We start from the raw sequence: 26,180 nt of genomic DNA on the forward strand, positions 1-26,180 counted from the left end.
AGGCAAAAATATTAAAATCACCTGAACGATTGTCTAATACAATTCATTAAGTGTTTCTGTTAAATCATCCTGGTTGGGCATCATGGGGAAAGCAGAAAAATTGTGTGACTAGGTCGCATCCCCAACGGAACAGGCGGTTAGAAAGATACCACATGAAGTGCTTAATCAAGACGTGGACGGGTGGGAAAAGCATTGGTGACCTAGTTCACTTTTGAGACCTGGCAGGAAAGTGGAGGTGGAGGCCTGTTGCACACTTAGACTGGCTCTCGTAGCTTAGAGAAGGCTCTCGATTAAGTTCATTGCCTCTGGTGGCAAGGTGGAATTGGGATCTTGGAGGTGAGTGACAGCAGTTGTACTGGGCGATCCTCTGGGTGGCTGACACTTCAGTTTAGCCTTGGCTGCTACTAATATGCTGGGGCTGTCCCCTGAATTAGTTTAAGAGAAATAATACTAGCTTTACTTTGTAGTCTGCTTGCTTATGTCAGGTTGAGAGTTGTGTATGTTTTTGGTTAGTTTAAATTTTCATTTTACAGTTATCTTTTTTATTTTTATTTTATTTTTATTTATGATAGTCACAGAGAGAGAGAGAGAGAGGGAGGGAGGGAGGGAGGGAGGGAAAGACACAGGCAGAGGGAGAAGCAGGCTCCATGCACCAGGAGCTCGATGTGGGCTTCGATCCCGGGTCTCCAGGATCGTGCCCTGGGCCAAAGGCAGGCGCCAAACCGCTGTACCACCCAGGGATCCCTACAGTTATCTTTTTTAAAAGTGCCGTTTGGTTCGGATGTAATGGAATTGTGCCTACACACTTTTCCGGCTACTCAATTTGAATAGGATCCTTTACGCTACACTGTTGACACCTAATGATACAAAGTTGGCCTTTAATTATATATCAAATAGGAGCAAACCTAAGATAAAAGTCTTGTGTTGGTTTTAAAGGATAAATTCTTAGTTCTCCTTTTCAACCTCAAACACCACTTTCTGAAAAGACACCATTTGCTTTTAGTTAGGTTTCAAATTCTGTTACTTCTATAATGATAAAATTGGGAGTGTTTTGTCACGCAGATCCAGGTCTCTCGGGAGGCCAAATAGCGTCAAATGTCACGGAACAGTCATATAAATTAAGGACTAAGAAGTGCCTGTGGACGTTGGTAATTTAGGTAATTCGTGTAGTTGTAATGCTGTGTTTTATAGATGAAAAATCTCACTGCTCTCTGGTTGAGTAACAAGCCACAACTATGTGCATTTCATACCACTTTGAACATAACAAAAAAGTATTAAGATTCAGAGGTTGCTGTTTCATTCAGCTGGTTGCACGTAGTATATTTAAAAGCCCCTATTAAGCAGAAAAGCATGTAGATACAAGGAATGGGCTAATTGTCATAGTAGTAACATGAACTTGAGGTTACCCGATTAGACGGCACAAACAGCTGACTAAACTCTTAAAAAAACAAATAAGCTAATGGGATATATTTTCCTGTTTTTAGAGGAACATTATATACTATTTAATGAGACTTCAGGTGATTTGTCAGAATAAGAATCCTATCTCCCTTTACTTTCTTTTTTAGTGAATGAAAGTCATGCAGAAGAAGTAACTTCTAGGTAAATCCATTCATTCTAGTTATGTAACAAATATGTCGTGTACCTACTGTGTACCAGGCAGTGGGGCTGCACGGAAGGCTAAAATGAACAAATCTTTGGCCTTGATGGAATGCACATTCTAACAGAAATTTCTGATAGTCTTTTGATGATAGTAACATGTTGTGAACCTTATCCAGTGGGCCACAGGGGTTGTTTTCCGACTTGAGTTCCACTCGGGAACCTACTGTAGAGCCCTTGCACTAGAATCACTAGTGGTATTGTGGTTATATTTTTAAAAAAATAAAAGCCATTTTTTTCCCTTCAGTTTTTGTTGCAATTGTACCTTTGTTTAAAAAAAAAAAAAAAAGATTCAGTCTTACCAGAGCAGCAGAAAATGTAATGTCTGGCTCTGCAGTCTTTGAGAATTCTCCAGGGCCCTGAGGTATCCCATACTGGGGGATGTATGTTCCAAACATTGTAGGAGATCAAAGAAGCAAGAGTGCACTACCAGTAGAGTGTGGAGCCGGCCTCAGAGAATGCTTGTCTCTGCAGCCGAGGTGTTGGGTGGTTGTGATGGTGCAGGTCAGGGACAGCTGATGATGAGCCTTGCAGGGACCGAGTGCAGGAGAGAAAGAATCAAGTATTTCTCCTGCATTGCACAAACTATACTTCAGGGTAGCTAAATGCTTGCGAAGGACATTTTCTCATTCTCCTATGATTCCAGCTTACAGATGCAGGTGGCATGATACAAGTAGGATGGTACCATTTCCCAGCGGCGAACGAACCAAGCTAGGCTTCTCCAGTGGCTGGGAAAGCTATTCAGGGCAATGCTGATGGGGAGCACGGATCAGGCTGACGGCACCTGAACCCCCCTGATCAGTCTCCACCTAACCTCCTTTGCACCCACGGTGTTGGAGTAGAAGCACAGAACACTGTCTGTGAAATTCAGGTAATTGAACTTGACTCTCCTTCAGCTTCTAGATCCAACTGCTGATTAATAGGAAATTTAAGACAGAGGAACATTTACATCATCACAGGGTTTGCAATTAGCAAAATACACACCGATAAATTGTCCATGACAAATGACCTGGTCTCCCCCTTCCCCCCAAAAAATTGTTTTTCAAGAAAAAAGGGAAGGAGAACCTATAGGTTAAAACCTTTTTCTGAAACTGTTGAGATCACCTTTGTAGCAAATCACCATGGCTCTTGTATACATTATACCATAGGAAATACACGATTCACATCATGTCACATCAAAACCAAGGAGAGCTTAAACAGGCAAGATGAGGATCAGGAGCCTGTGTACTTTATTATTCCTGATGCAGGGCAGCCCTGGTGGCTCAGCAGTTTAGCGCTGCCTTCAGTCCAGGTCGTGATCCTGGAGTCCCGGGAACAAGTCCCACGATGTGTCTCACGACGGGCTCCCTGCAGGGAGCCTGCTTCTCCCTCTGCCTATGTCTGCCCTTCTTCCTCTCTCTCTGTGTTTCTCACGAATAAATAAATAAAATATTAAAAAAAATTATTCCTGATGCACCTCTTCTTGCACCTCCCTCTACCCACACAGATAGTTTTCTTTATAGTCTCAATCTTTGTGAACTGAGGGGCATGTCTTCAAACATCCCACGTGAAGAGAGGACTGGTGGCGAATTGGATTCCTTCATACCTGAAACTGACAGCTCTCTGGAGAACACATGAGAGTTTCTGGGCTGACGTCATTACCTGCTGGACTGAGATTTCCAGCCTCCCACATATTTCTTCTTAATTATGACTCCGTTTTCCTCTCCTGTTAGGACTTTCATTTTTCTCTGTCCTTCATTCTACTAGCTCAGGTATCACCTTGTATTTTCAATCCATTTTGTTTGCTTTTTTTTTTTTTTTAATTGAGGTATAATTGACCTATAACATTAGTTTCAGGTATATAGCATGATTCCATATCTGTGTATGTGGCAAACACCAGGACAAGTCTATTAACATCCCTCACTATGCAGAGCTACAAACAAATTTTTTTTTCTTGTGACAAGATTTACTCTCAGCAACTTCGATTACACAACACAGCATACATGATTAACTGTAGTCACTGTGCTGTACATTACATCCTCGGGACTTATTTATTTTATAGATGGAAGTAACTTTTGACTTCTCCTCTCATTTTGTCTGTGCCTGACCTCTGTCAACCTCCAATCTGTTCTCTGGATCTGTGAGCTCAGTTTTTTTTGGGTGTGTGTGTTTTAAGATTCCACGTATAAACAAGATCATATTGTATATATGTCGTTCCCTGAGTGACTTACTTCACTTAGCATAATGCCATTAAGGTTGGTGGTGTTGCAAATGGCAAGATTTCCTCCTTTTTTTTATGATGGAGTAATAGTCCATTACATCCATATATATCAGGTTTTCTTTAACTGTTCATGTACCAATCAATGCTTGGGTTTGTCCGTATCTTGGCTATTGTAAATAATGTTACAGTGAACATGGGGTGCATATATCTTTTTGAGTTCATGTTTTCATTTCTGTTAAACTCACCAAGAGACCTAGCAGTCCTTTGCAATGTGCAGAACTCATCTGGATTCTGATTTAATCAATACAAAAATATTTCTAAGACTCCTGTAGTGATTTAAATACCGATCATCTGAAGTTAAAGAACTGTTAATATTTGATAACATTATCCTAGTTGTGTTTTTATTTATTTTTTATTTTTTTAAAGATTTTATTTATTTATTCATGATAGACACAGGGAGAGAGAGAGAGAGAGAGAGAGAGGCAGAAAGAGAAGCAGGCTCCATGCCGGGAGCCTGATGTGGGACTTGATCCTGGGGCTCCAGGATCGTGCCCCGGGCCAAAGGCAGGCACTAAACCACTGAGCCACCCAGGGATCCCCTAGTTGTGTTTTTAAAAGCTACTTTTAGGATATGCATATAGAGAATTTACCAGTGAAGGGATATGATGTATAGAATTTGCTTTATGCTTCAGACTCTCTCATGGTCTGCAGGAGGCATGTACATGGATGGGAGGATATGTGAAAGAAGCTTGCCCTTGTGTTGGCGTTTGTTGAGCCTGGGTGACAGAGAGGTTTATTTCTTTTTAAACTGAAGTGTAGTTGACATACAGTATTATATTAGTTGCAGGTGTACAACATAGTGATCTGGCGACTATATACATTGTGAAATGCTCACCACGGTAGGTGTAGTCGCCATCTGTCACCACACAAAGTTACTACAGTATTAGTCACTATGCTGTATACCTCTCATCCCTGTGACTTATTTATTCTATAACTGGAAGTTTGTACCTCTTAATCTTACCCTTCATCTATTTTGCCCATTTTCCCAGTCCCCCCCCCCCGCCCGCCTTTCTGGCAGTCCCTCATTTTCCGTATTTGTCAATCTGTTTTTGCTGTTAGATCCCGCATTCAAGTGAAACATATTTGTCTTTCTCTGTGTGACGTGGTTCACTTAGCATAACTCCCTTTATGTCCATCCATGTTGTCATGAATGGCAAGACTGATGGCTGAGTGGTAGTCCATTGTGTAGACATACATCTGTCTTATCCATTCACCTATTGATGGACGCTCAGGCTGCTTCCATAGCTTGGCTTTTGTGAATAATGCAGTGAACATAAGGGTGAACATATATTTTTGAGTGAGTGTTTTTATTTTCCTTGGGTAAATAGCCAGAAGTGCGATTACCGGATCATTTGGTGTTTGTCTTTAATTTTTTGAAGAGCCTCCCTGTGCTTTTCCACAATAGTGCACCAGTTTGTATTCCCACCAACAGTGCACGAAGGCTCCTTTTTCTGTACATCCTCACTAACACTTATCTCTTGTCTGTTTGATATAGCCATTCTGACAGATGTGAGGTGATATCTCATTGTGGTTTTGACTTGAATTTCCCTGATGATGAGTAATGTTTTCATGTGAGCATCTTTTCATGTGTCTGCCTGCCATCTTTATGTCATCTTTGGAAAAACGTGTGTTTGAGTCCTGTGTCCATTTTTAATTGGATTATTTGTTTTTTTAATGCTGAGTTGCATGATTTCGGTATATAGCTTGGATATTAACCCCTTATCAGATATACCATTTGCAAATATCACGTCTCATTTAGTAGGCTGCAGTTTTGTTTCGATGATGGTTTCCTTTGCTGTGCAAAAGCTTTTTAGTTTGATGAAAGTCCTGATTGTTTATTTTTGCTTTGGTTTCCCTTGTCTGAGAAGACAGATACAGAAAAATATTACTAAGGCTGATACACAGAAGTTTACTGCAACAGAGCAGTTCTTTATACTAATTCTACTTTTCTGTATGTTTGGAAGTTTCCATAATAAAAAACTAAAAAATAACAAGGAAACAGAACAAGAGAAAAAAAAGAATTCTGTAGTTGAAAGAGAATCAAAGGGAAGAATGAGAACTCCCAGCATTCCACACAAAAATTAATAGGATGAAGTGTTCTGGGGGGGGCGTCCTCCCAGACTGCTTTGAAATATCACCTCGAACTCTATCACAGGATCAATCCATTTTCCTTATGATCCAGATCAAATTTGTTGACTTGTACAATGAAAGTTCACACACACCCACTGCAAGAATACTACTGTTTAAGTGTATCTGTTTAATTCTAATTTTAATTTAATTCTCTAATGGGAATAGGATAAGGGATGTGTTTAGAACCTGCACTATTAAGTGTTCTGTATGTACAAAATAATTGCTCTAATGTTACCCTATTAATCTTAAAAACTTCCCATTTTTAAATATTGGCATTTTGCCAGTTCTGTAGCCTTTTTGTAGTGTTAATAGCATCCTTTAAGAGAAAAAAAAAAAAAAAATCTCTAGGACGCCTGGGTGGCTCAGCAGTTCAGCATCTGCCTTCAGCCCAGGGCGTGATCCTGGGGTCCTGGGATCAAGTCCCAATCAGGCTCCCCACATGGAGCCTGCTTCTCCCCCTGCCTGTGTCTCTGCCTCTCTCTGTGTCTCTCATGAATAAATAAATAAAATGTTAAAAAAAAATCTAAAACGAGTATTCTAAGCTAAAACGATTTGAAAATACTTTTTTGGGGGGGCTTCAACTTTCATTAAGATTAGTTTGTTCCATTTTAAATGATCAGCTATAATTGTTCTAGCATTTATTTATTAGATTTTTGTATCTCTACTTAAAAAAACTATTCCTTAATTTTTACTACATGTATGTTTTATCAATATATAGTATACAGTGTTCCCACTAAGCCATGTTAACTTTTAGTAGTTATAGTTGACCCTTGATCACCATGGGGGCTAGGGGTGCCAACCCCCCGTGCAGCTGAAATCCATGTATAACTTTTGATTCCCCAAAGCTTAACTACCAATAGCCTGCTATTGCCTGGAAGCCTGATAACATAAACAGTCAATTAACACATATTTGTATGTTATATGTATTATATACTGCATTCTTAAAGTAAGCTAGGGAAAAGAAGATGTTAAGAAAATCATAAGGGAAAATATGTTTACTGTACTGTATTTATATTTAAAAAATCTACCTATGAGTGGACTTGCAGTTTAAACCTGTGTTCAAGGATCACCTGTAGTCGATTGTCCTCTACCTAAACCATATTATTAAGGTAATACTCTAAATAGTGCTATTCTTTGGATATATTAGCACACTGCAAAGGTTAAGTTGTCAGTTGTACTATTTGCTTTGGGTCGAAAAGAAACAATGGTTTTGTGTTTTACCATTACAGAAATCATCAGGTTACTGAACACCCACCACGTACCAGGGATACACACATGTATATAAATAATATTATTGAAGGAAAACAACTCATTAAAGCATTATAGATGTCATAATTCTTTCAATTTAGAAATACTGTCAATATTAAATAGTTTTAATTTCCAAGTATGCATCCTACTGGCTTGTAACTTAGTACCTTTTTCTCTGTGGAAACTTAGCAAACCACTATCTGGACTCAGTTTTAGATTTTGAAATTATCCGTGACCTTACCTACTACAGACATGGGCATTTTCCATTTTAACCCTGGGGTTTCAGTTGTCTTTGAGTAATATTAATAATTATTATGTGTATCGATGTTACAACTACTAATACCTTCCCTAACCGCTGGTGAGGGTTAAGCCCGATGGAGTTCATTATGCTCAAACTGACTGTTCCTTAAACTCCACCCGATTTTGTGCTATGACCCCTTCCTTGTCATTTGAGTTTCTTATTACCATTTTTTTCTTTTTTCTTGTTACCATTTTTTAAAAAAGATTTTTATTTATTCATAAGAGACACGGAGAGAGGGAGAGAGGCAGAGATACAGGCAGAGGTTGAGAAGCAGGCTCCGTGCAGGGAAGCCCAATGTGGGACTCGATCCCGGGACTCCAGGATCACGCCCTGGGCCACAGGCAGACGCTAAACTGCTTAGCCACCCAGGGATCCCGTCTTGTTATTGTTTTATTTTAGGGAATCAAAGCCACCATTCCCACAGTTAGACATTCTCTAGTAATCGAGTCATACCATAAGTAGAGAGATTCCAGAAGCAGAAAGGTCCACCACTCCCACAGACAACACACATTTTATCCCAAACGTTAGTATGCAAGTTCCAAAATGACTTCTGGGCATTTGGGTCCAACGTTCATTTTTCTTTCATCATAACCTGCCCGCCCCGTGTCTTTTTCCCAGTGTTTTTGTGACTATGCAAAAACAATATTCCCCTTTTCCAAAAAAATAAAAAAAAACAGTTGGAGGTATAAAGGTGGTTGTGATGTCAGGTTTCGTGTATATTTTTAACATCAGAAAAGGTGAGCAAGAAAACGCAGCTGGTGGTCTTACAGGTGCATATGTGGTGTGCAGTTATGTTGAAAGGCACGCATTCGAGTGAGGCTACGTGGAAAGTCACCTTGGGGGACAGGTGGAGTTTTGAAGTGCTAAGAAAATAATTGAATGAAACTAGGGCCATAAAATTGCCAGAAAGAATGTTGGCTGATTCCTCCAAGGTTTTAGGAGCTCTGGGCATAGAAAAGCCCTAAGAGTGAGAATGAGATCAAGTTGAACACCAGAGCTGAACCCCTAGATGAATTTTGGGGAAAGGAGGGACTTTCGGGAAAGATGAAAAAGGAGCTAGGATCATTCACTCACTCATTTTTTAAAATTTGTATATTTATTAGGTATCAAGATGAATAAGAAATACGTCCTGGCCTCAGGGAACTTTCCTAGGTGAGGAAATAGATGTGTGTAAATACCAAAGCAGAATAGAATAGATGCTGTTTGGATCTCCCTGGGGCAGGGGTGCCTTGGGCTGCAGAGCACTGATCAGGGACGTGAGCAGGAATCAGTACAAGACACAGGAATAAGCATGTTCTCAAGATGATAAGAATGACGGAATGGGCATTTCTGGATATAAGAATGGCATGAGAAAAGTTACACAAAAGGGCATAGACTTTCAAGGACCATATAGTCTAACATAGACGTTCTACAGGAATCGGGCCAGGACGTGGGTGGTGGTGTAAAGAAAGCGGCTGGAAGTAGAGAATGGGTGGCGTCATGAGTGACCTGCTCGAGGAAGGAATTTTTTACTACTCTCTCTCTTTCTTTTTTTTTTTTGTTTTGAGATATAATCTGATGTATAGCATTAGATTAGTTTCAGGGATTTAATAAGTGATCTGTATGTATAATCGCAAAATCATCACCACACTGTGCTAGTTAACATTTGTCACCCTACACAGGTAACATCTTTTTGTGTGTGTGTGATTTACTATCTAGTAACTTTCAAATATGCAATACAGTATTAATTCTATTCATCATTGCATTCCCAGGACTTACTTCTGTTGTAACTGGATGTCTGTACCTTTTGACCCCCTTCACCCGTTTCACCCGTTACCCACCCTCTGCCTCTGGCAACCACCAGTCTGTTCTCTGTATCTATGAATTCATCCTAAAAAGTCAATTTATAGATTCCACATTTAAATGAGATCATATAGTATTTGTCTTTCTCTGACTTATTTTACTTATAATGCCTTCAGGGTCCATCTATGTTGTCACAAGTGGCAAGACTTCATTATTTTTTATGGCTGAATAATTCTGTGTGTGTGTGTGTGTATGTGTGTGTGTGTGTGTGTATACACCTTTCTTCATTCATCTGTCCATGAACATTTAAATTGTTTCCATGTCTTGGCTATTGTAAGTAATGCTACATGTTCACTGTACATGAACATGAGGGTGCATATGTCTTTTTGAGTTAGTGTTTGTTTTCTTCAGTTAAATACCCAGAAGTGGAATTGCTGGATCACACAGTAGTTCCATATTTAATTTTTTGAGGAACTCCGTACTGTTTTCACAGTGGCAGCACCAATTTACATTCTTACTAATAGTGCATGAGGGTTCTCTTTTCTCCACATTCTCACCAACACTTGTTATTTCTTATCTTCTTGATACTGGCCATTCTGACTGCTGTGAGGTGATATCTCACTGTGATTTTTGTTCCCTGACGGTTAGTGATGTTGAGCACCTTTTCATGTACCTGTTTGTTATCTGTATGTCTTAATTGGAAAACTGTCTTTATTTGGATCCTTTCTTTGCCCATTTTTAAAGAAGATTTTTTAAAACTTATTTTAGAGACAAAGAGCAGGGGAAGGGGGGGGCAGAGGGAGAGAGAGAGAATCTTAAGCATATTCCCCATTGAGTGCAGAGCCCAGTGCAAGGCTTGGTCATATGACCTCTGAGATCATGACCTGAGCAGAAGAGTCAGATGCTCAAATGACTCAGCCACCCAGGAACCCATCTTTGCCATTTTTTTAATTTGATTTTTTTTTTTTTTGCTATTAAGTTGTATGAATTCTTTATATATTTTGGATATTATTATTATTATTGTTTATGATAGTCACAGAGAGAGAGAGAGAGAGAGGCAGAGACACAGGCAGAGGGAGAAGCAGGCTCCATGCACCGGGAGCCTGATGTGGGATTCGATCCCGGGTCTCCAGGATCGCGCCCTGGGCCAAAGGCAGGTGCCAAACCACTGCGCCACCCAGGGATCCCCTATTTTGGATATTAATACCTTATCAAATACATGATTTGCCAATATTTTCTCCCATTCAATAGGTTGCCTTTTCAACTATTATTTAGGAATAAGAAACACATGTCGCTTTTGAAGAGGGAAGTTACACAAGGGGAAAAGAAAATTACACTCACAAAACCTGAGGGGAGTGGTAGGGGAAGGATTGTTTATTATGAGATGAGAATGTTGGTAGGTGGATAGAGGAAAAATGAGAGGAGATAAAGAGATTCTAGATTGAATATACTAGAAAAGGGATAATTATAATAGGATAAGGTTCTGTGTTATAGTAGCTACTGTGTTATGGGGAAATATGGAAAATATACATATTGAAAGCATCCTATAGGAAAAAAACTAAAGCATCCCATAGGTATGTTGATTGTTCTGTCTGTGGTAATCATCTGAAGACACATTTCGAAGTGCTTTAGAAGAGCAACCAACAAATGTTTTTGTCACGGGACAGACAGTAAATATTTTAGGTTTTGCAAGTCATCTATGGTATCTATTTGCATATGCTGCTGTTTCTTCTCTTTTTCCCTCTTTGCAAATGTCAAATTAGGGGCACCGGGCTGACTCCATTGGTGGAGCATATGACTCTTGATCTCAGGATTGTGAGTTTGAGTCCCATGTTGGGTGTATAAATTACTTTAAAATCTTTAAAAAAAAAAAAAAAAAAGTAAACTTATTCTTAGCTCATGGCGCATACAGAAGGGCCATAGGCCAGATTTGGCCTGCAGGCCAGAGTTTGCTGATCCCTGCTTTAGAACTTAGCTTTCCTGATGGAGCATTTGGTATTCTTTCTCTCAGTAGATGAAGAAAGGTAAAGGTCTTTCGTGGAGAATATAAAGTTTGAATAATATATTTGAATGCATGTGACCCCTGAGCTGCTTTTGACCATTATCATTCAGATTTGTGACTGTGATTGCTAACTATTTGGGGCCATATAAGCCTGCCTTCCTTTCTGTCCTTTTTCCTTTTTCCAACTGTGGTATCTTAAAAATTATATCAGCAGGGGGGTGGGGGTGGGGGCTCAGTTGGTTAAGCATCTGACTCTTGATTTTGGCTCGGGTCATGCACTCAGTCAAGGTTGTGAGATCAAGCCCTCCCTCCTGCCATGGGGCTCCGTGCTCAGAGAATCTGCTGGAGATTCTCTCCCCCTCCCTTTGTCCCTCCCCTCACTTTCTCTAAAAATCAAAGCAAAACTAATCTGCAAATCGTTTGACACTTCTCATTAAAAAATAGTTTATGTTTAATTACAGAGAAGAAACAAGGTTACCAGAGGGGAGGTCTTTGGGGGGGATGGAAGAAATAGGTGTTGGAGATGGAGTGCAGTTACCATGATGAGCACTGAGTAATGTACAGAGTTTCAATTGTACACTTGAAACTAATATAACACTGGTGTCTATACTGGAATTAAAATGTAAAAAACCCGTAAGTATATCATACACTATATTAGGTAAGAAAGGAAGAAAAGTCTATGTTCTGTTCCCTTGAATCTTGGTGGCTTCTGTGACTGCCCCAACAGATAGAATGTGACAGAAATGACACTGGTCCTGAGATAGGATCATAAAACATACAAAATCTGCCTTCCTTTCTCTCCCTCGCCCGCCATGACACATTTTGAAGCTGCAAGCTGCTAAGTAAGAGCAGCTCTCCTGAAGCTTCCATGCTCAAGAGACCATGGGAGAGCACAGGGAGATGGGGAGAGGTGTCTGAGGAACTCCAGGTGACTTGCCCCCAGTTATTTAAGTCTTCCCTGCCCGGGCACCACACATAGGAGCGAGCACAGCCTCAGATGATTCCAGCACCGGCTCCCAGCAAGCTTCTGAAGACGACCCACGCGAGAACCACCCAGCTAAGCCCAGTTGGGTCACAGAACCGGAAGAGATGATAAAATATTGTTTTAAGCCAAAGTTTTGTGGTGATTTGTTTCATAGCGGGTGACTAGAAATGACTGGGGGAGTCTGGAAATGGAGCATTACCCTAACATGATCTAAAACCCATGGCGGCAGCTTTGAAGCTGAGCTGCTGGCACACGTAGGAAGGGCCTTGAAGACCTTAGTAGCAAAAGTGTGGTGGCTCTGGAGGTTGTCAGTAGAGCTTAAAGGAAAGTGAGGGAAAGACTATTAAAGCTCAAAGAGAAGCCACTGTTAATAAAACTGTTGCCTGTGACAATGTAGAACTAGGAAATGGACCCAACGAACTGATGGATCGGCCTGAAGAGTTTTCAGTCTAGGGATGGAAAGTTTCACCTGCTTTCTTGTAGCTGTCTGTCTCAAAATACAGCCTCTCGTGTGCTATAGAAGAAATGACTTTTCATGCAAAACTTAGAGGAAATAAAAAGGAGGCAGGACTTACTGGGTTAGAAGATACAACCAGTGTCTCCCAACAGGATATGCATGAAGTTAACAAAAGGCCACAGGAGGAAAAAGTCAAAATCGTGGTCCTGTCACGAAAACTTCCCGGGGTAAAGATGAGGCCAGGGATTTGACTGGAAAATCCAGACTCCAGAAGGATTGAGGGTGGTGTCTCCTGAATCCTCACGAAAAGAAAAGCTAAAGGATCCTTTCCATTAAGCAATAAGAATTCTAATATTAAAGACGCTGATGCTCAGGAGCTCTCCAGGGAGGCCAAGGTAGCCAAGATTTGTTGATGTGGCTTTTGTCTAATGAAGTAAATGCCAATAAAATAATAAGATTCATAGGAAACCTTCAAAGCTTTTAAGAAAATTATACTTGTAGAAATACTACCAGCTTGGACTAGGAAGAGAAACGGAAAGAAGATTTTAGATCCTGGAACTTTTACAGGCAGAAACCAGGCTGATGAAACTACTAAACTTAAAACATGGGCTATATTTTTTGGAATAGGAAGGATAACTCAGCGGAACTAAGATCCCAGAGGATGATGCCAGGAGCTGAGGAGAATCACTGTAGGCAGTTGAAGAGAAGCCTGCTTATGGGACTGCCAAGTGCACCCATGTGGGGTGTGCTGGGGCTGCAGGTGGCTGCATGCCTGTCGTTTGCTCTGTATTGCGAGTGTTTATAGTGGTTATTTGGTGCCTACCCCACCATATTTATTGTGTGTGGACAGATAATATGTGTCTCTAGCTCACAGGTTTTCAGACCCAGAGGAATGGTATTTTCCTCTAGGAAAAATGCAGTTTTCTCATTGGTTTCCTTTCTTTTCTTTTTTCTTTTTTTTTCCTTCCTTTCCTTTCCTTTCCTTTCCTTTCCTTTCCTTTCCTTTCCTTTCCTTTCCTTTCTTTTTCTTTTTCTTCCTGTAACTTTTTTTTTTGAAAAAAGATTTTATTTATTTATTCATGAGAGATAAGCAGAGACACAGGCAGAGGGAGAAGCAGGCTCCATGCAGGGAGCCGGATGTAGGACTCGATCCCAGGACCCAGGATCACGCCCTGGGTCGAAGGCAGACACTCAACCACGGAGCCACCCAGGTGCCCCTTTTTTTGTAACTTTAAAATCACAAGATAAGACAAGACAAATATAATGTAACTAGAATGGCTGTAAAATAAACACAAAGATTCTTCCTGTGGAATCTCATGTTCGTATATTCTAAGTACCTAACACAGGGCCTACCTAGTATGTAATACTTTTTTGGGTAAATGTTAGTTTTCCCCTGGCATTCTTTTTTCCTCTCAAGGAAGTTATTTTATTCGTGGTGTCCAGCTCCCTTATGCTGATTTCCGTTCACGAGGGCTTTCCACCCCAGTGCCCTAGCCTCTCCATATGCTCTGGACATTTTCTGACCACTTACTATCATCCTGACTCTGAACTTGCCTATCTTAATTTTTCAAAAACTTACAGAGTAACTGGGAAGTCAAGATGAAGCATGCTAAAGTGCTAACACCAAAATTTTACTGTGATTGTAATGGCAACTTTCAATGTTTACCCTGTGTAGTAAGCAGAGGATTTCAAACACTTTTGCAGGCCCTCTGACTGGTTTGGGTAAGAACCCTGAAGGTCATGGCATTCATGTTCCTTTCTAATGCAGAGCTGCCGTTTTTAGGGACATAATACAGCATAGAAATGGTGCTGAAATCTGTCCTGGCTCCTTTTCCTCTTAGGGGCTAACTGTGAAGCTTTGGGGCCAAGGTCAGATGTACTTCTGGTCTCCTTTTCCCTGGCATTTTGAATAAGATTCTAATCTAATTAAAACTAACGTCAGTAGCACTACTCAAGAGGAGAACCTAAAGGAAAATTTTTTTTAAGATTTTATTTATTCGTGAGAGACACAGAGGTAGAGACACAGGCAGAGGGAGAAGCAGGGAGCCCAATGTGGGACTCTATCCTGGATCCTGGGGTCATGACCTGAACTGAAGGCAGATGCTCAACCCCTGAGCCACCCAGGCGTCCCAGGAAAAGGATTTTTGAAGGAAGGGGGTGTTGGAAAAGAGGGCAGCTTTACATGAATTGTTTTGCCTTGGAAAATACATGTGCTCATGTAATTCTGTGGGTCAGTGAATATATATACACACATGCATATATAGTTATTTAACCAGTATTACTGAGTATCACTATGGGACTCTTCCAATGTTCTAGCTTCTTTGGGGATAAAATCAATCAGAGCCCCTTATTCTGCAGGACTGGTCTGTGTAAGGTTTTGGCGCTGGGCACTGAGTGGGGCCTAGGCAATGAGCAGAGCTGCCCACTGCAGGGTTTTGCATAACGGTAGACGCTGTCTCTTACTGCAGTGCGTACGCATTTTTGGATTTTAAAATGATGTTGAGTTGTCAGGAAAGCTGAATTCCAGCGACAATAATCTCTTTTTGTAAACTAAAAGCTTCCAAGGCCTTAATAAGAAAGAAATAATCTGACCTTAAGAATGAATTTATTACTAAGTGAAACTTAATTCACAAAAGAAATTTTCTCTACTATTGGGGCCATTGTTGGTTTTAGCTTTGTTTTTAATTGACATTTTTAGTTGTTTGTTTTGGTCGATATTGAAGTTGAGTTCAAAGATACATCTCCTCTGAGGATGCAGTGTAAAGAGGATTTGGTAAATAATGTAAAATCAGAGTTTCCAAGTGTTTTTGGAGCAATTCTCTTTCGCCTTTGCACCATATGTGTGGCTCTTTGCGTGTTCTACGACGCGCAGCTACTCCTTTCCTACACAAATACATGTGCTCTCATTTTTCTCTTCTTCAGTTTCTTCACTTCTTCTTTTCGTCTGCCTCATTTCTTCATTGTGTCTTATGTAAGGTACAGCCATCTTCGGAGAGAAGGGATGTGGCACCAGAAACAGGGGAGCCTCACAGTTGACTCGTCATGGGACTCTGCTGCTGACTCGTCATGGGACTCTGCGCAGGCCTCTAACCAGGAAATTGGGGGAGTCAGTGCGGGTCATGGAGTTCAGTGATGACAGAGGCATGAACAAAATCTCATGACCTCAGGGCCCCAGCAGAGGCAGCTGCACATATTTCCACTGCCACCATTTACCTGATAGGCTTAGATGATCCAGCAGTGAGTTATTCTGTGCAAGACAGAGCAGGGGCTTTAGAGCCAGGAGCCAAGGGGTTATTTCCTCTCAATGCTATTTACGTGACCTCAGGTGACTTTCTTAATCTCGTTTATCCTGTTTCCTTGTTTATGACACCTGCCATGAAAGGTCATTCTGAGGATCACAGATGATACCTAAAATGCCCAGCAAAGTCCCGACACAAGGATGGTGTTCATGAGTGGGAGCTACTTGAGGGAGTCTAAAAAGTCTCTTTTCAATGCTTAATACAGGGGCCTTGGGTGGCTCAGTGGTTGAGCGTCTGCCTTCGGCCTAGGGCATGATCCTGGGGTCCCAGGATCGAGTCCCGCATCGGGGTCCACCACAGGGAGCCTGCTTCTCCCTCTGCCTGTGTTTCTGCCTCTCTCCGTGTCTCTCATGAATAAATATTTAAAAATAAAAAAAAATTAAAAATGCTTAATACACCCTTATAATCTCAACCTTGACCTCTGTCTCTGCCTTTCTCTCTCTCCCTCTCTCACACACAGAGCATTTGCTGCTCTAAGCTCCTGAAATTGTGTAGCCATGTCACCATTTTAAAAGTGGGTTTCTGTTGGGGTGCCTGGGTGGTGCAGTTGCCTAAGCGTCCGACTCTAGGTTTCGGGTCAGGTTGTGATCCTGGGGTTGTGGGATTGAGTCCTGCATCAGGCTCTGCGTTCACTGGGGAGTCTGCTTGATTTCTCTCGTCCTCTGCCCCTCCCCCTGTGCTCACCTACTCTATAAAATAAATACATCTTTAAAAAAAGTGGCCTTTTGTTATCGGCAGAGTGATCCTCTTGCTGGTTTAAAGGAACATTATGAGATAACCGAGAAAAAGTTAAAAAGCAGAACTGCATTATTTCCTTATTCTCTGGAAATTCTAACTCATCATCTCCCATGCCTAACTGTGATGTCAAAAACAAAAGCCGATCCAATTCTTTTCTTGGTGATTGAAGTCTAGCCCTCCTGGAACTAGGGCAGCCCTTTGGCTTGCTAGCAACTGCACCAGCAGCGCTGTTACATTGCTTGGATGGATAAAGAAATAGTGAGGAGTCATTTTACATATCACCCAGTTCTACAGAAACTAAAAAACTGACCCAGACAAATGGCTGGACGCCCCAGGACTGTGGATCAGTATGTTATCCCCCCATTAGAGCACCAGATCCTCTTGACTGCTTCCCGGCCAGGACACAGGACCAGTGAGAACCAAGTGGCACTGGTCGGAAGAGGTGGGGGGGTGACATGGGGATAGCAGGCTGCGGCTCCTGGGAGAGGTGCGCCGTCTGCCGAGGTGGACAGCATTGCTGTTGTGACAGGTGCCTTTTTAGCCAAAGCAATAACAAATCTTCCCTTGTGTAAATGACAGATGGTCAAGATTGTTACTGCCATTTCCAGCAAACCCAAAAGAGGGAAAACAAATAAGTGGCGTGTAGAGTTCTTGGTTTTCAAGAACACTGGGGAAAATTTTGTAACAGCATAGCTTTAACAAGGTTCTACGGTGCGTTGGTCAACAGACCAAGTGTGCCACATCCATGGCGCCCACACCCCTGTCCCTGGGACCTGTGAATTGGCTACATGGTAAAAGGGAATTGGGGTTACAGATGGAGGAAAGGTTGCCGATCAGATGGCCTAAAAATAGGGTGACTATCCTGGATTCTCCAGTGGGCCCAGTGTAATCAAGGGGTTGGAGGAGGCCCGAAGGTCGGGAGTCAGAAGCAGGGTTATGGGATGTGGGGGAGGACTTGACCCACCTCTGTTGAGGCTGAAAGGGGCTAGGAGCCCAGGGTCGGGGTGGCCTCTGGGCGCTGGAGAAGCCAGAGAACCGCATTCCGCCCTAGAGCCTTCAGAAAGGCCCAGTGACACCTGGACTCTAGTCCGGGGAGACTCATTTGGGACCCCTTCCCTCCAGAACTGTGAGCGCACGATTCATATTGTTTTAGGCCATTCCAGCTCGTTCCAGCAGCAGTGGAAGGTTGACACAGCATTGAGCTCTGAACGTCTAAATATCTGAAGTCCGTGAGCCCAACCTTCATCTCTTCCCTGTTTGTAAGAGACTGAATGACAAAGCCCAAGCGAGGCACAGGAAAGTGCCAGCCCCTGCATGGCTGGCCCGATCTGCGGAGGCGCCCAGCGCTTCCTGTCCTTGCACCCGCCCCGGGCCCGCCTTGGACCCTGGGGCTCCCCCCTCCCCCGGTTGTCGCGTCTCCCCGGGAGGGCACCCAGTCTGGCTGGGACAGGATGGGCGACCCCACGCCGACCACCTAGGTGAGTTACCGTCAGCCGACAGAACCATGAGACAACAGTACTGTTCAGCGCCTAGTTTTGGGGGGTAGTTTTATAGCAACAAGTACCATCCCTTGGGGGCCCAGACGTAGGGTTTCTGTAAAGCTTCTGGCCCTGCGAGCTGCTAGCCTAGGTGACCTTACTCTCTCCGTTCTAGAATTCCCACGGAGCTTGCGGATACCACGTATCTTCTTACGTACATAGGATTTCCTCCTCAGCTGGACTCTGTGGTCTTCCAAGAGGATGGACAGTGGAAGTGCCTTCTGGAGTCCCTTCGTGTCCTAGTACTGGACGAACAATGTAACTGGTGAGCTGCCGAGCACTGGATTAAGAGCATTCTTGGCCATTTTAGCTCTCTGCCAACGATTTTAGCCTCGGCTCTTTCTCATGGCCTCTTCTGGGGCAGTCTTTCAGGGCACGGTTATGGAAGCGTGTGTGGGGTGGGCAGCCTTGGGTCTTTCCTCCTGAAGACAGTCCGTGGCCGCCGAGGAGCAGCAGCAGCAGCATCTGGGCCTGCCCCAGACCTGGTAAGTGGGACGCTGGGGTGGGACCCAGCATTCTGGCCTAACGAGCCTTTCAGGGGCTGCTGCTGCCGCAGGCTAAGCACAAGCATCACTGGGGGTTGGGACAGAGGTCTGTTTTAAGGTCAGAAGGCCAAGGATTGTTTCATTAAACTGCATTTATTAAATATGCACCTGCATGTGCTGGGCGTTGTGCAGGGCGCAGGGGACACTAAGGTTTGTCTCTGCCTGTGGGCTGAGGGACATGGTGGCGCATGGTTTGCACAACAGGAGTGAGACCTGCTGCTGCTATCCCTGCCCTCTGAGGGAGCGAGGCCTGGAGTTTTGGCCTCACCTTTCTACCTGTGGGTCAGACCCCAGGGAGGAAGGAATCCTTAGGAACCCCTGTACGGGAACGTGTCTGTGTTGAAGGCCACCCACTTAGGAGCTCATTACATACTTTAGACGCAAGCTCCCCGCGAACCCTGGGCTGGGTGGGGAGGCGCGATGGTTGTCGTAATCCTGTCACTTACAGGTAACGCGTTATAGCCGCTCTCATTTCACCGTGTTTTCCTCCAGGCCTAGCTGGGTGTTGGGAGAGAACTCAACACCCCGCACAGGTGATTGTCAAATATAACGTCGTTCGAAGCGTGTTCTGAAGCTTGTTCGCCCCGTGAGTCCCCGACACCCCTTCCCTTGGAAGCTGTAAGCGGTGTCTGCATTCTGCCCGACCCCGGTACCCCAATGGTAAGCAGAAAAGCCCCCTGTCCTTCCGCCGTGCCTCTGCCCCCAAGGCGCTGATGTCTGTACGGGGGTGGGGGTGGGGGGGACTGGTTGGATCAAAGGATCTCTGTGCTTTCAGGGAGTGTGCTCCCAGCGGTGCTCTCACCGGTGCTCCCATCAGTGCTCCCATCAGTGCTCCCAGCGGAGCTCCCAGTGGAGCTCCCATCGGTGCTCCCATAAGTGCTCCCAGTAGTGCTCCCAGCGGTGCTCCCAGGGATACGTGCAGCCTGTGCAGCCCCGGCCTTCCTGAACGACACTGGGTTCCTCCGGTTTGGGCCGAGGCGGTGCACGGGAGCGGGTGCCGGGCCGCCTCCGCCTTCCCTGGCCCCGGCTAGGGACACCCCCCACCCCCCGCCCCGCCCCGCCCCGCATGGATGCGGCCACCCCGACCTGTACACGGCCCACAGGACCCATCATCTCGGGCGCTTGCCGGCTCCTCCGCGGTCCCCTAAGTCCCCGTAACGCCATTAGACCGATGACCGTAAATTAGGGGCCCGGCAGGCTGAGACGATGGGGGGTGCGGCCCCGGGGGCTCCATCTGCGCCGCCCGCCGCCCTCCTCCGCCGAGGCGGGCCGGGAAAGCTCATTTCTCAGCCTGGGTTTTATTTACCCCACATCAAGGAGCCCTCGGGGGCGGGGGCGCGGGGACAAAGGCTCCGGGGCGCAGGGACGAGCCTCCCCCCCCTCCCCCGGGGCCGCCTTGGCCCCCTCGTGCGCTCCGTCCGCGTCCAACAGGACAGACCCGCAGCGACGCGCTTTGACCTCGGTCTGCGGCCCTGGGCACCGACCGCGTCTCCCCAGCCTCCCTGCCTCCCCAGTGTGGCTCTGCGTGAGCGGGCGGGGCTGGGGGGACCTGCCGCCCCCCGAGCGGGCCCGTGTGTGCGGCCGTGACCTCTGCGCCCTGGGGCCCGGGCTGGCCGCGCCCTTGTTGGGGACACCGGGCCCGGGGACACCGCCCGCCGCGGGCAGAGGCTGGACGAGGCGCGGGGCTGGAGGCGCAGCCCGCGGAGTCCTGCAGGGAGGCCAGGGCCCGAGGACCTTCAGGGGGTGTTAGTTTTGTCCCTAACAGGGACCCACGGAAAGAGGGAGCATTGGGCACAGGCTGCGCGGTCCCCTTGCTCCTGGATGGGGCGGGGGAGGGGAGGCCGCGCCCCTCAGAACGTGACTGGATTTGGAGAGCGACCCTTTGAAGAGGTAAGGAAGGTATAATGGGCTCAGGTGGGGCCTGATCCCCTCTGCTGTCCTTCCAGGAGGACGCTGGGGCACAGGGGGAGCCCCAGGGCCGCAGGAACGTGGACTATGTGGGGATACGGGCGAAGGCCCCAGGAGAAACCAGCCCTGCCAACACCTTGATCTTGGCCCCCTGGCCTCCAGCACGTGGAAGAAGTAGAAGCCTGTGGTTGAAGCCCCCCCCCCCCCCCCCCCCCCCCCCCCCCCCCCGGCCTGTGGTGGGGCTTTAGGGCAGGCCTCGCAAACTAAGGCAGGCGCTAAGAAGCCTGCCCCGAACATTCCTGTGGCCCTCTCTCCTCCTCCTGACTTGGAAACTCTCTCCGGATGGCTTTGACCTGGCCAAGCAACTTTTCTTTTTGTCATGTTCCAGGTCATCTCATTTTTTCGAGATAAGAACCTACCCAGCAGTGACAGGTCTCTGCTGGAAGAGCTTTATTTTTGCCCCCTCTAATTTCCAGCTTTGTTCTGTGTAGGGTCTCCCGATACAGGACACCCGTCTAAATGTGAATTTCAGATAAACAGCAAATAATTTAGCTGTGCCCCAAATATTGCATGGGACATCTTTCTTTTTTTATCTTTCTTTTTTTAATGAAAAATAATTTTTTAAAGATTTTATTTATTTATTCATGACAGAGAGAGAGAGAGAGAGAGAGAGAGAGAGAGAGGCAGAGACACAGGCAGAGGGAGAAGCAGGCCCCATGCAGGGAGCCTTATGTGGGACTCGATCCCGAGTCTCCAGGATCAGGGCCTGGGCTGAAGGCAGCGCTAAACCGCTGAGCCACCCAGGCTGCCCTCTTTTTTTAATTCTTTATTTGAAATCAGACTCACATAGGATCCTGTAGTTTGTATTTGCTAATCCGCTCTAGTTCGGGGGGTGGGGGTGGGGGTGGGGGGGTGGCATCCTTAGGATCTTTCCACGGTGGTTCCCACAGTCACCTGAAGAACATTCTGAAAATACTATGGCTGGGTTCCTCCCTGGGCACTCCTGATTCTCACTTAGTCTGAGGTAGGGCCTTGTCAATAGGAATTTTAAGCCCCCGGGTGATTTTATTGTGTGGCTAGGGCACAGGACCCCTGTAGGAGGAGACAGGTGTTAACTGATTAAACGCCCAAGGCCAGGTGTTGTTGGATTTAGGCTCCCTTAAACTTGAATTCTTTGGGTTTTGTTCTGTGAAAAAATGTCATCTTACCACTTCTTATTGCTGAGCCCAGAGGCAAGGGTCAAGTAGGTCACCAAAAAATGCCCTGTTAGTATGTGAAATGGTCTTATTTCAGGTCAACTGAGCCCATAAAGAGAGAAGTCGGGAGCTGTAGTAATATTGACACCACTGCAGCAAATGCCTCTCCGTCCTGACACTTCAGGTTTTATAATAAATGGTGCATCTGGGCCCCCTGGTAAAAGATTTACCGTTTACCATTACTTTTATTACAGGTCAGTGCTCAAGAATGCAGGGGTCTGTTTTAAGCACACTTCAAGTTCAAGAGGAATCTGAGCATGATTTTGTTCTGTGGCTCGCACCTGCTCCTCAGCTGTTCACTGGCACCGGGCTGGTAGCCCTGGGGCAGCACGCGCTCATTCCGCCCGGTAGGGACCTTCTATTTGAGCTTGGTGCTCTTTCCTCCTGTGAATAACCCCTGCCAAGAGACACCTTTACAGTAAGTGCGAAGGAGATGCTGGCACAGAGTTCCAGCCGAGTAAGAGTCAAAGCCAGAGTGAGAGGGAAATAAAATGCCTGTGACAGAAACACAGTTTATAGAAAATGATGATGGTGGGTCAGCAGACAGCATGGCTCGCTGGCGCAGGCAAAGTTCAGGAATGGAGGTTTGATGTGAAAGGGCTTTATGAGAAATGCCGTCTAAGTGAGCGCGTTCGTGGTGGAGGTTTGCAACTCCTGCTTATCTAATGAGAAGTTCTAGAAACTCTTAGAGCAAGAGGTAGTGGAGTATAAAATACACATTTTGAATTTGAAATCCTGGCTTTGGTGCTCCTTAGCTCCTGTGTCCTTAGGCAACTATTTAATCTACCTGAACTTTTATTTCTTCACCTGTACAAATGCTTCTGGAATAGTAGGGTAAGACTTTTGAAATTCCACTCTGCCAAACAATCAAAGAACACAGGTAAAAATTGTTAAAATCATCTTTTTCAAAGTTCTGGAAATTAGCTAAAGGACTGCAACAATTCAGGGAGTATTTATTCAAGAAAAACAGTTGAATCTCAGTATGAACAGGGAGCTTTGTGGCATTTTGACTTAACCACTTTCCTTACCCCTCACTCCAGATATGTGGTGGCCAAGGAAGCGAACAGAATGGGCTTGTTAAAAACGATCAGCAACAACTGTTTAGCATCATCACTATCTAAGGCAGTCACACCAGTCAAGGCTCACGAGAGACCCAAGGTTTTAACTGAAAAAAGTTAAAACTGGTGAACGAGATGTCCACAGAGGACACTGAAAAGCTCTAGTGTGTTAGTGGAGTCCGAGAAGTCCTTGCACAGATGCAGGTCAGCGCACCTGCCCAGGAGATCTGACCAGGCTTGCCCTCTATCTCCAGTTGACCTTGAGGCTCTGCAGAAGTAAGAAGTAAAGGCTAAAGTAGAACTGTCAGGACTTTCCGGAACACTGAATGTGTGCTCCAACTTTGATGGAAAACATTAACCTACATATCAAAGATGTTCAAAGAACTCCATGGAAGAAAAACTCAGAGACCACAGGTAGACCCAACATGGCCAACTTGGAAAGCAGCAGGAGAAAGGAAACTCATCACAGGGGATCTTCAGCAAGTTGAATATCCCAACAGAAACCATGCAGGCCAGGTGGTAGGATGGATGACACGTTCAAAGTGCCAGAAGAAAAACAAAAACGAAAAAACCCTATTAGCCAAGAACTTGAGAGCCAGCAAACTGTTCTTCAAAAAATAAAATTAAGACATCCCCAGATAAACAACTGAGAGAATTTGTTGCAAATAGACCTGTTTTGCATGAAATACTAAAGGGACTCCTTTAGACTGAAATAAAAGGATGATCCGAACTTGAATTCACGTGAATAAAGAACACCAGTAAAAATAAATATATGAGAATTATTAAAGTATAAATGTATTTTTATTTACACCTCTTCCATATAATTTAAGACAACCGCATAAAACAATACTTATTAAACTTCTGATAGGTTTACTTATATATAGATGTAATTTGTATGACAAGAGCACAAAAGAGAGAAAAAGAATGAAACTATGTATCGGAGCAATGGTTTTGTATAATATTGCAATTAATCAGGTATTAATCTAAACCAGATTGTTTTAACATGCTAATAGTAACCTTTCGGAAAACCACTAAGAAAATAACTTTAAAAATATAGTTGAGAAACAACAAAGGAATTAAAGGGGCGTACTCAAACTTATTTAATGCAAAAGGCGGCAATTACGAAAGAGAGGAACAAAAGCGATGTAAGACACATAGAAAATGAATAATAAAATAGTAGGCCTAAATCCTACCTAATCTGTAATTACATTAAATGTATATGGATTAAACATTCCAATCAAAAGGCAGAGAGTGCCAGGATGAATTTCTAAATATGGTGTAACTGGGGCACCTGGGTGGCTCAGTTGGCTAAGCATCTAACTTCGGCTCATGGTCTCAAGGTGCTGGGATTGAGCCCCACATTGGCTCAATCAGAGCAGGGAGGCTGCTTGTCCCTCTCCCTTTCTCTCTGCCCCTCTCCCCACACTTGCTCCCTCAGTCTCTCCCTCAAATAAATGAAGAATAAAATCTTTAAAACAAACAAACATGGTGACTACATTTTCTCTGCAATACACACTCTTTTTTTTTAATTTTTATTTATTTATGATAGTCACAGAGAGAGAGAGAGAGGCGCAGAGACACAGGCAGAGGGAGAAGCAGGCTCCATGCACCGGGAGCCCGACGTGGGATTCGATCCCGGGTCTCCAGGATCGCGCCCTGGGCCAAAGGCAGGCGCCAAACCACTGTGCCACCCAGGGATCCCTGCAATACACACTCTTTAGATTCAAAGGTACAAATAGACTCACAATAAAAGGATGGAAAAGGATGTACTATGCAAGAAGTAACCAGAGAAGAGAAGAGCTATACAAATATCAAGCAATATATACTTTAAAATTGTTACCAGAGACAAGGGAAGACATAATGGAAATGGGTCACTCCAATAGGAAAAGATAATTATAAACATATATGTACTAGGACGCCCAGGTGGCTCAGTAGTTGAGCATCTGCCTTCGGCTCAGGTCATGACCCCAAGGTCCCGGGATCGAGTCCTGCATTGTGCTCCCCGCAGGGAGTCTGCTTCTCTCTCTGCCTGTGTCTCTGCCTCTCTCTCTCTTTTTCGGTGTCTCATGAATGAATAAATAAAATCTCTAAAAAAACAAACTATATATGTACCTAAAAATAGAGCCCAAAGCAAAAACTAGTAAAATTAAAGAGGGAAGCAGACAATTCAGTAATAGTTGGTGACTTTAATAACCCACTTTTGATAATGCAGAAGATCAACAATGAAATAGAAAACTTGAACAATGGATGAACTAGATCTTTTTTAAGATTTTATTCATTCATTCAGGAGAGACACAGAGAGGCAGAGATACAGGCAGAGGGAGAAGCAATCCCAGGGGACTCGATCCCAGGACCCTGGGATCACGACCCGAGCCCTAGGCAGATGCTCAGCCGCTGAGCCCCCCAGGATAAACTAGATCTACTAGACAACTAAAGAGTGCACCCAACAGCAGCCAAACAGACATTCTTCTCATGTACACATGGAACATTCTCCAGGAAAGGCTACAGGTATCCCCTGTTTCTCAAAAGTTTGTTTTAAGCCACTTTGCTTTCATGAAGGACCTCCATCAGGCCTTCATTGTGAAAGGCCTCTTGCTTTTGCTAACTGAATGAAATCAAAGAGGATTTCCACTTTTATGAAGAAAAGGTGAGAAGAGTGTTCAGCATTGGTTTCACAGCAATAGAGGATGTGCACACCCTGAGCAGCAAGAGCGGCCCCACGGTGCTCCTTCCCCTGGAACTATCCTCCGCATCTCAGCACCAAGCTGCCAAAGCTCTGAACTGTGTCTGTGAGCATCTGTTCTTCAGTTTGATTTATTTTGTGCATCCATTAGCAAGATGTGTCATAAAGTATCAGAAAAGCCTAAACGAGGTCTGGGGATGCTCAAAATTTTTTTTGTCTAAATTAATGGTAATTGCTCCTTTATGCCATTTCAGCTCACAAAAGGTTTCACAGTGACCCTCCATTTTGGGGTGGGGGAGGGGGAATCCTGTGCATATTAGGTCATAAAACAAAC

At 44.5% G+C, this 26,180-nt stretch overlaps 1 protein-coding gene across 1 annotated transcript; it reads left to right on the top strand.

The window, feature by feature from the left end:
- The first annotated feature begins 609 nt into the window (after positions 1 to 609).
- LOC144323319 (uncharacterized) lies at positions 610 to 24,671 on the top strand. The gene is made up of 8 exons (XM_077913650.1): positions 610 to 1,599; positions 2,303 to 2,527; positions 18,012 to 18,336; positions 18,512 to 18,661; positions 18,761 to 18,881; positions 19,434 to 19,601; positions 22,300 to 22,452; positions 23,146 to 24,671. Exons 3-6 carry the CDS (start codon positions 18,173 to 18,175, stop codon positions 19,437 to 19,439), a joined length of 441 nt encoding a protein of 146 aa, XP_077769776.1. The 5' UTR covers positions 610 to 1,599; positions 2,303 to 2,527; positions 18,012 to 18,172; the 3' UTR covers positions 19,440 to 19,601; positions 22,300 to 22,452; positions 23,146 to 24,671.
- The last annotated feature ends 1,509 nt before the right edge of the window (positions 24,672 to 26,180 follow it).

Source organism: Canis aureus, chromosome 11 (genome assembly GCF_053574225.1).
Source record: "Canis aureus isolate CA01 chromosome 11, VMU_Caureus_v.1.0, whole genome shotgun sequence".
In the NCBI taxonomy this organism is placed as follows: Eukaryota; Metazoa; Chordata; class Mammalia; order Carnivora; family Canidae; genus Canis; species Canis aureus.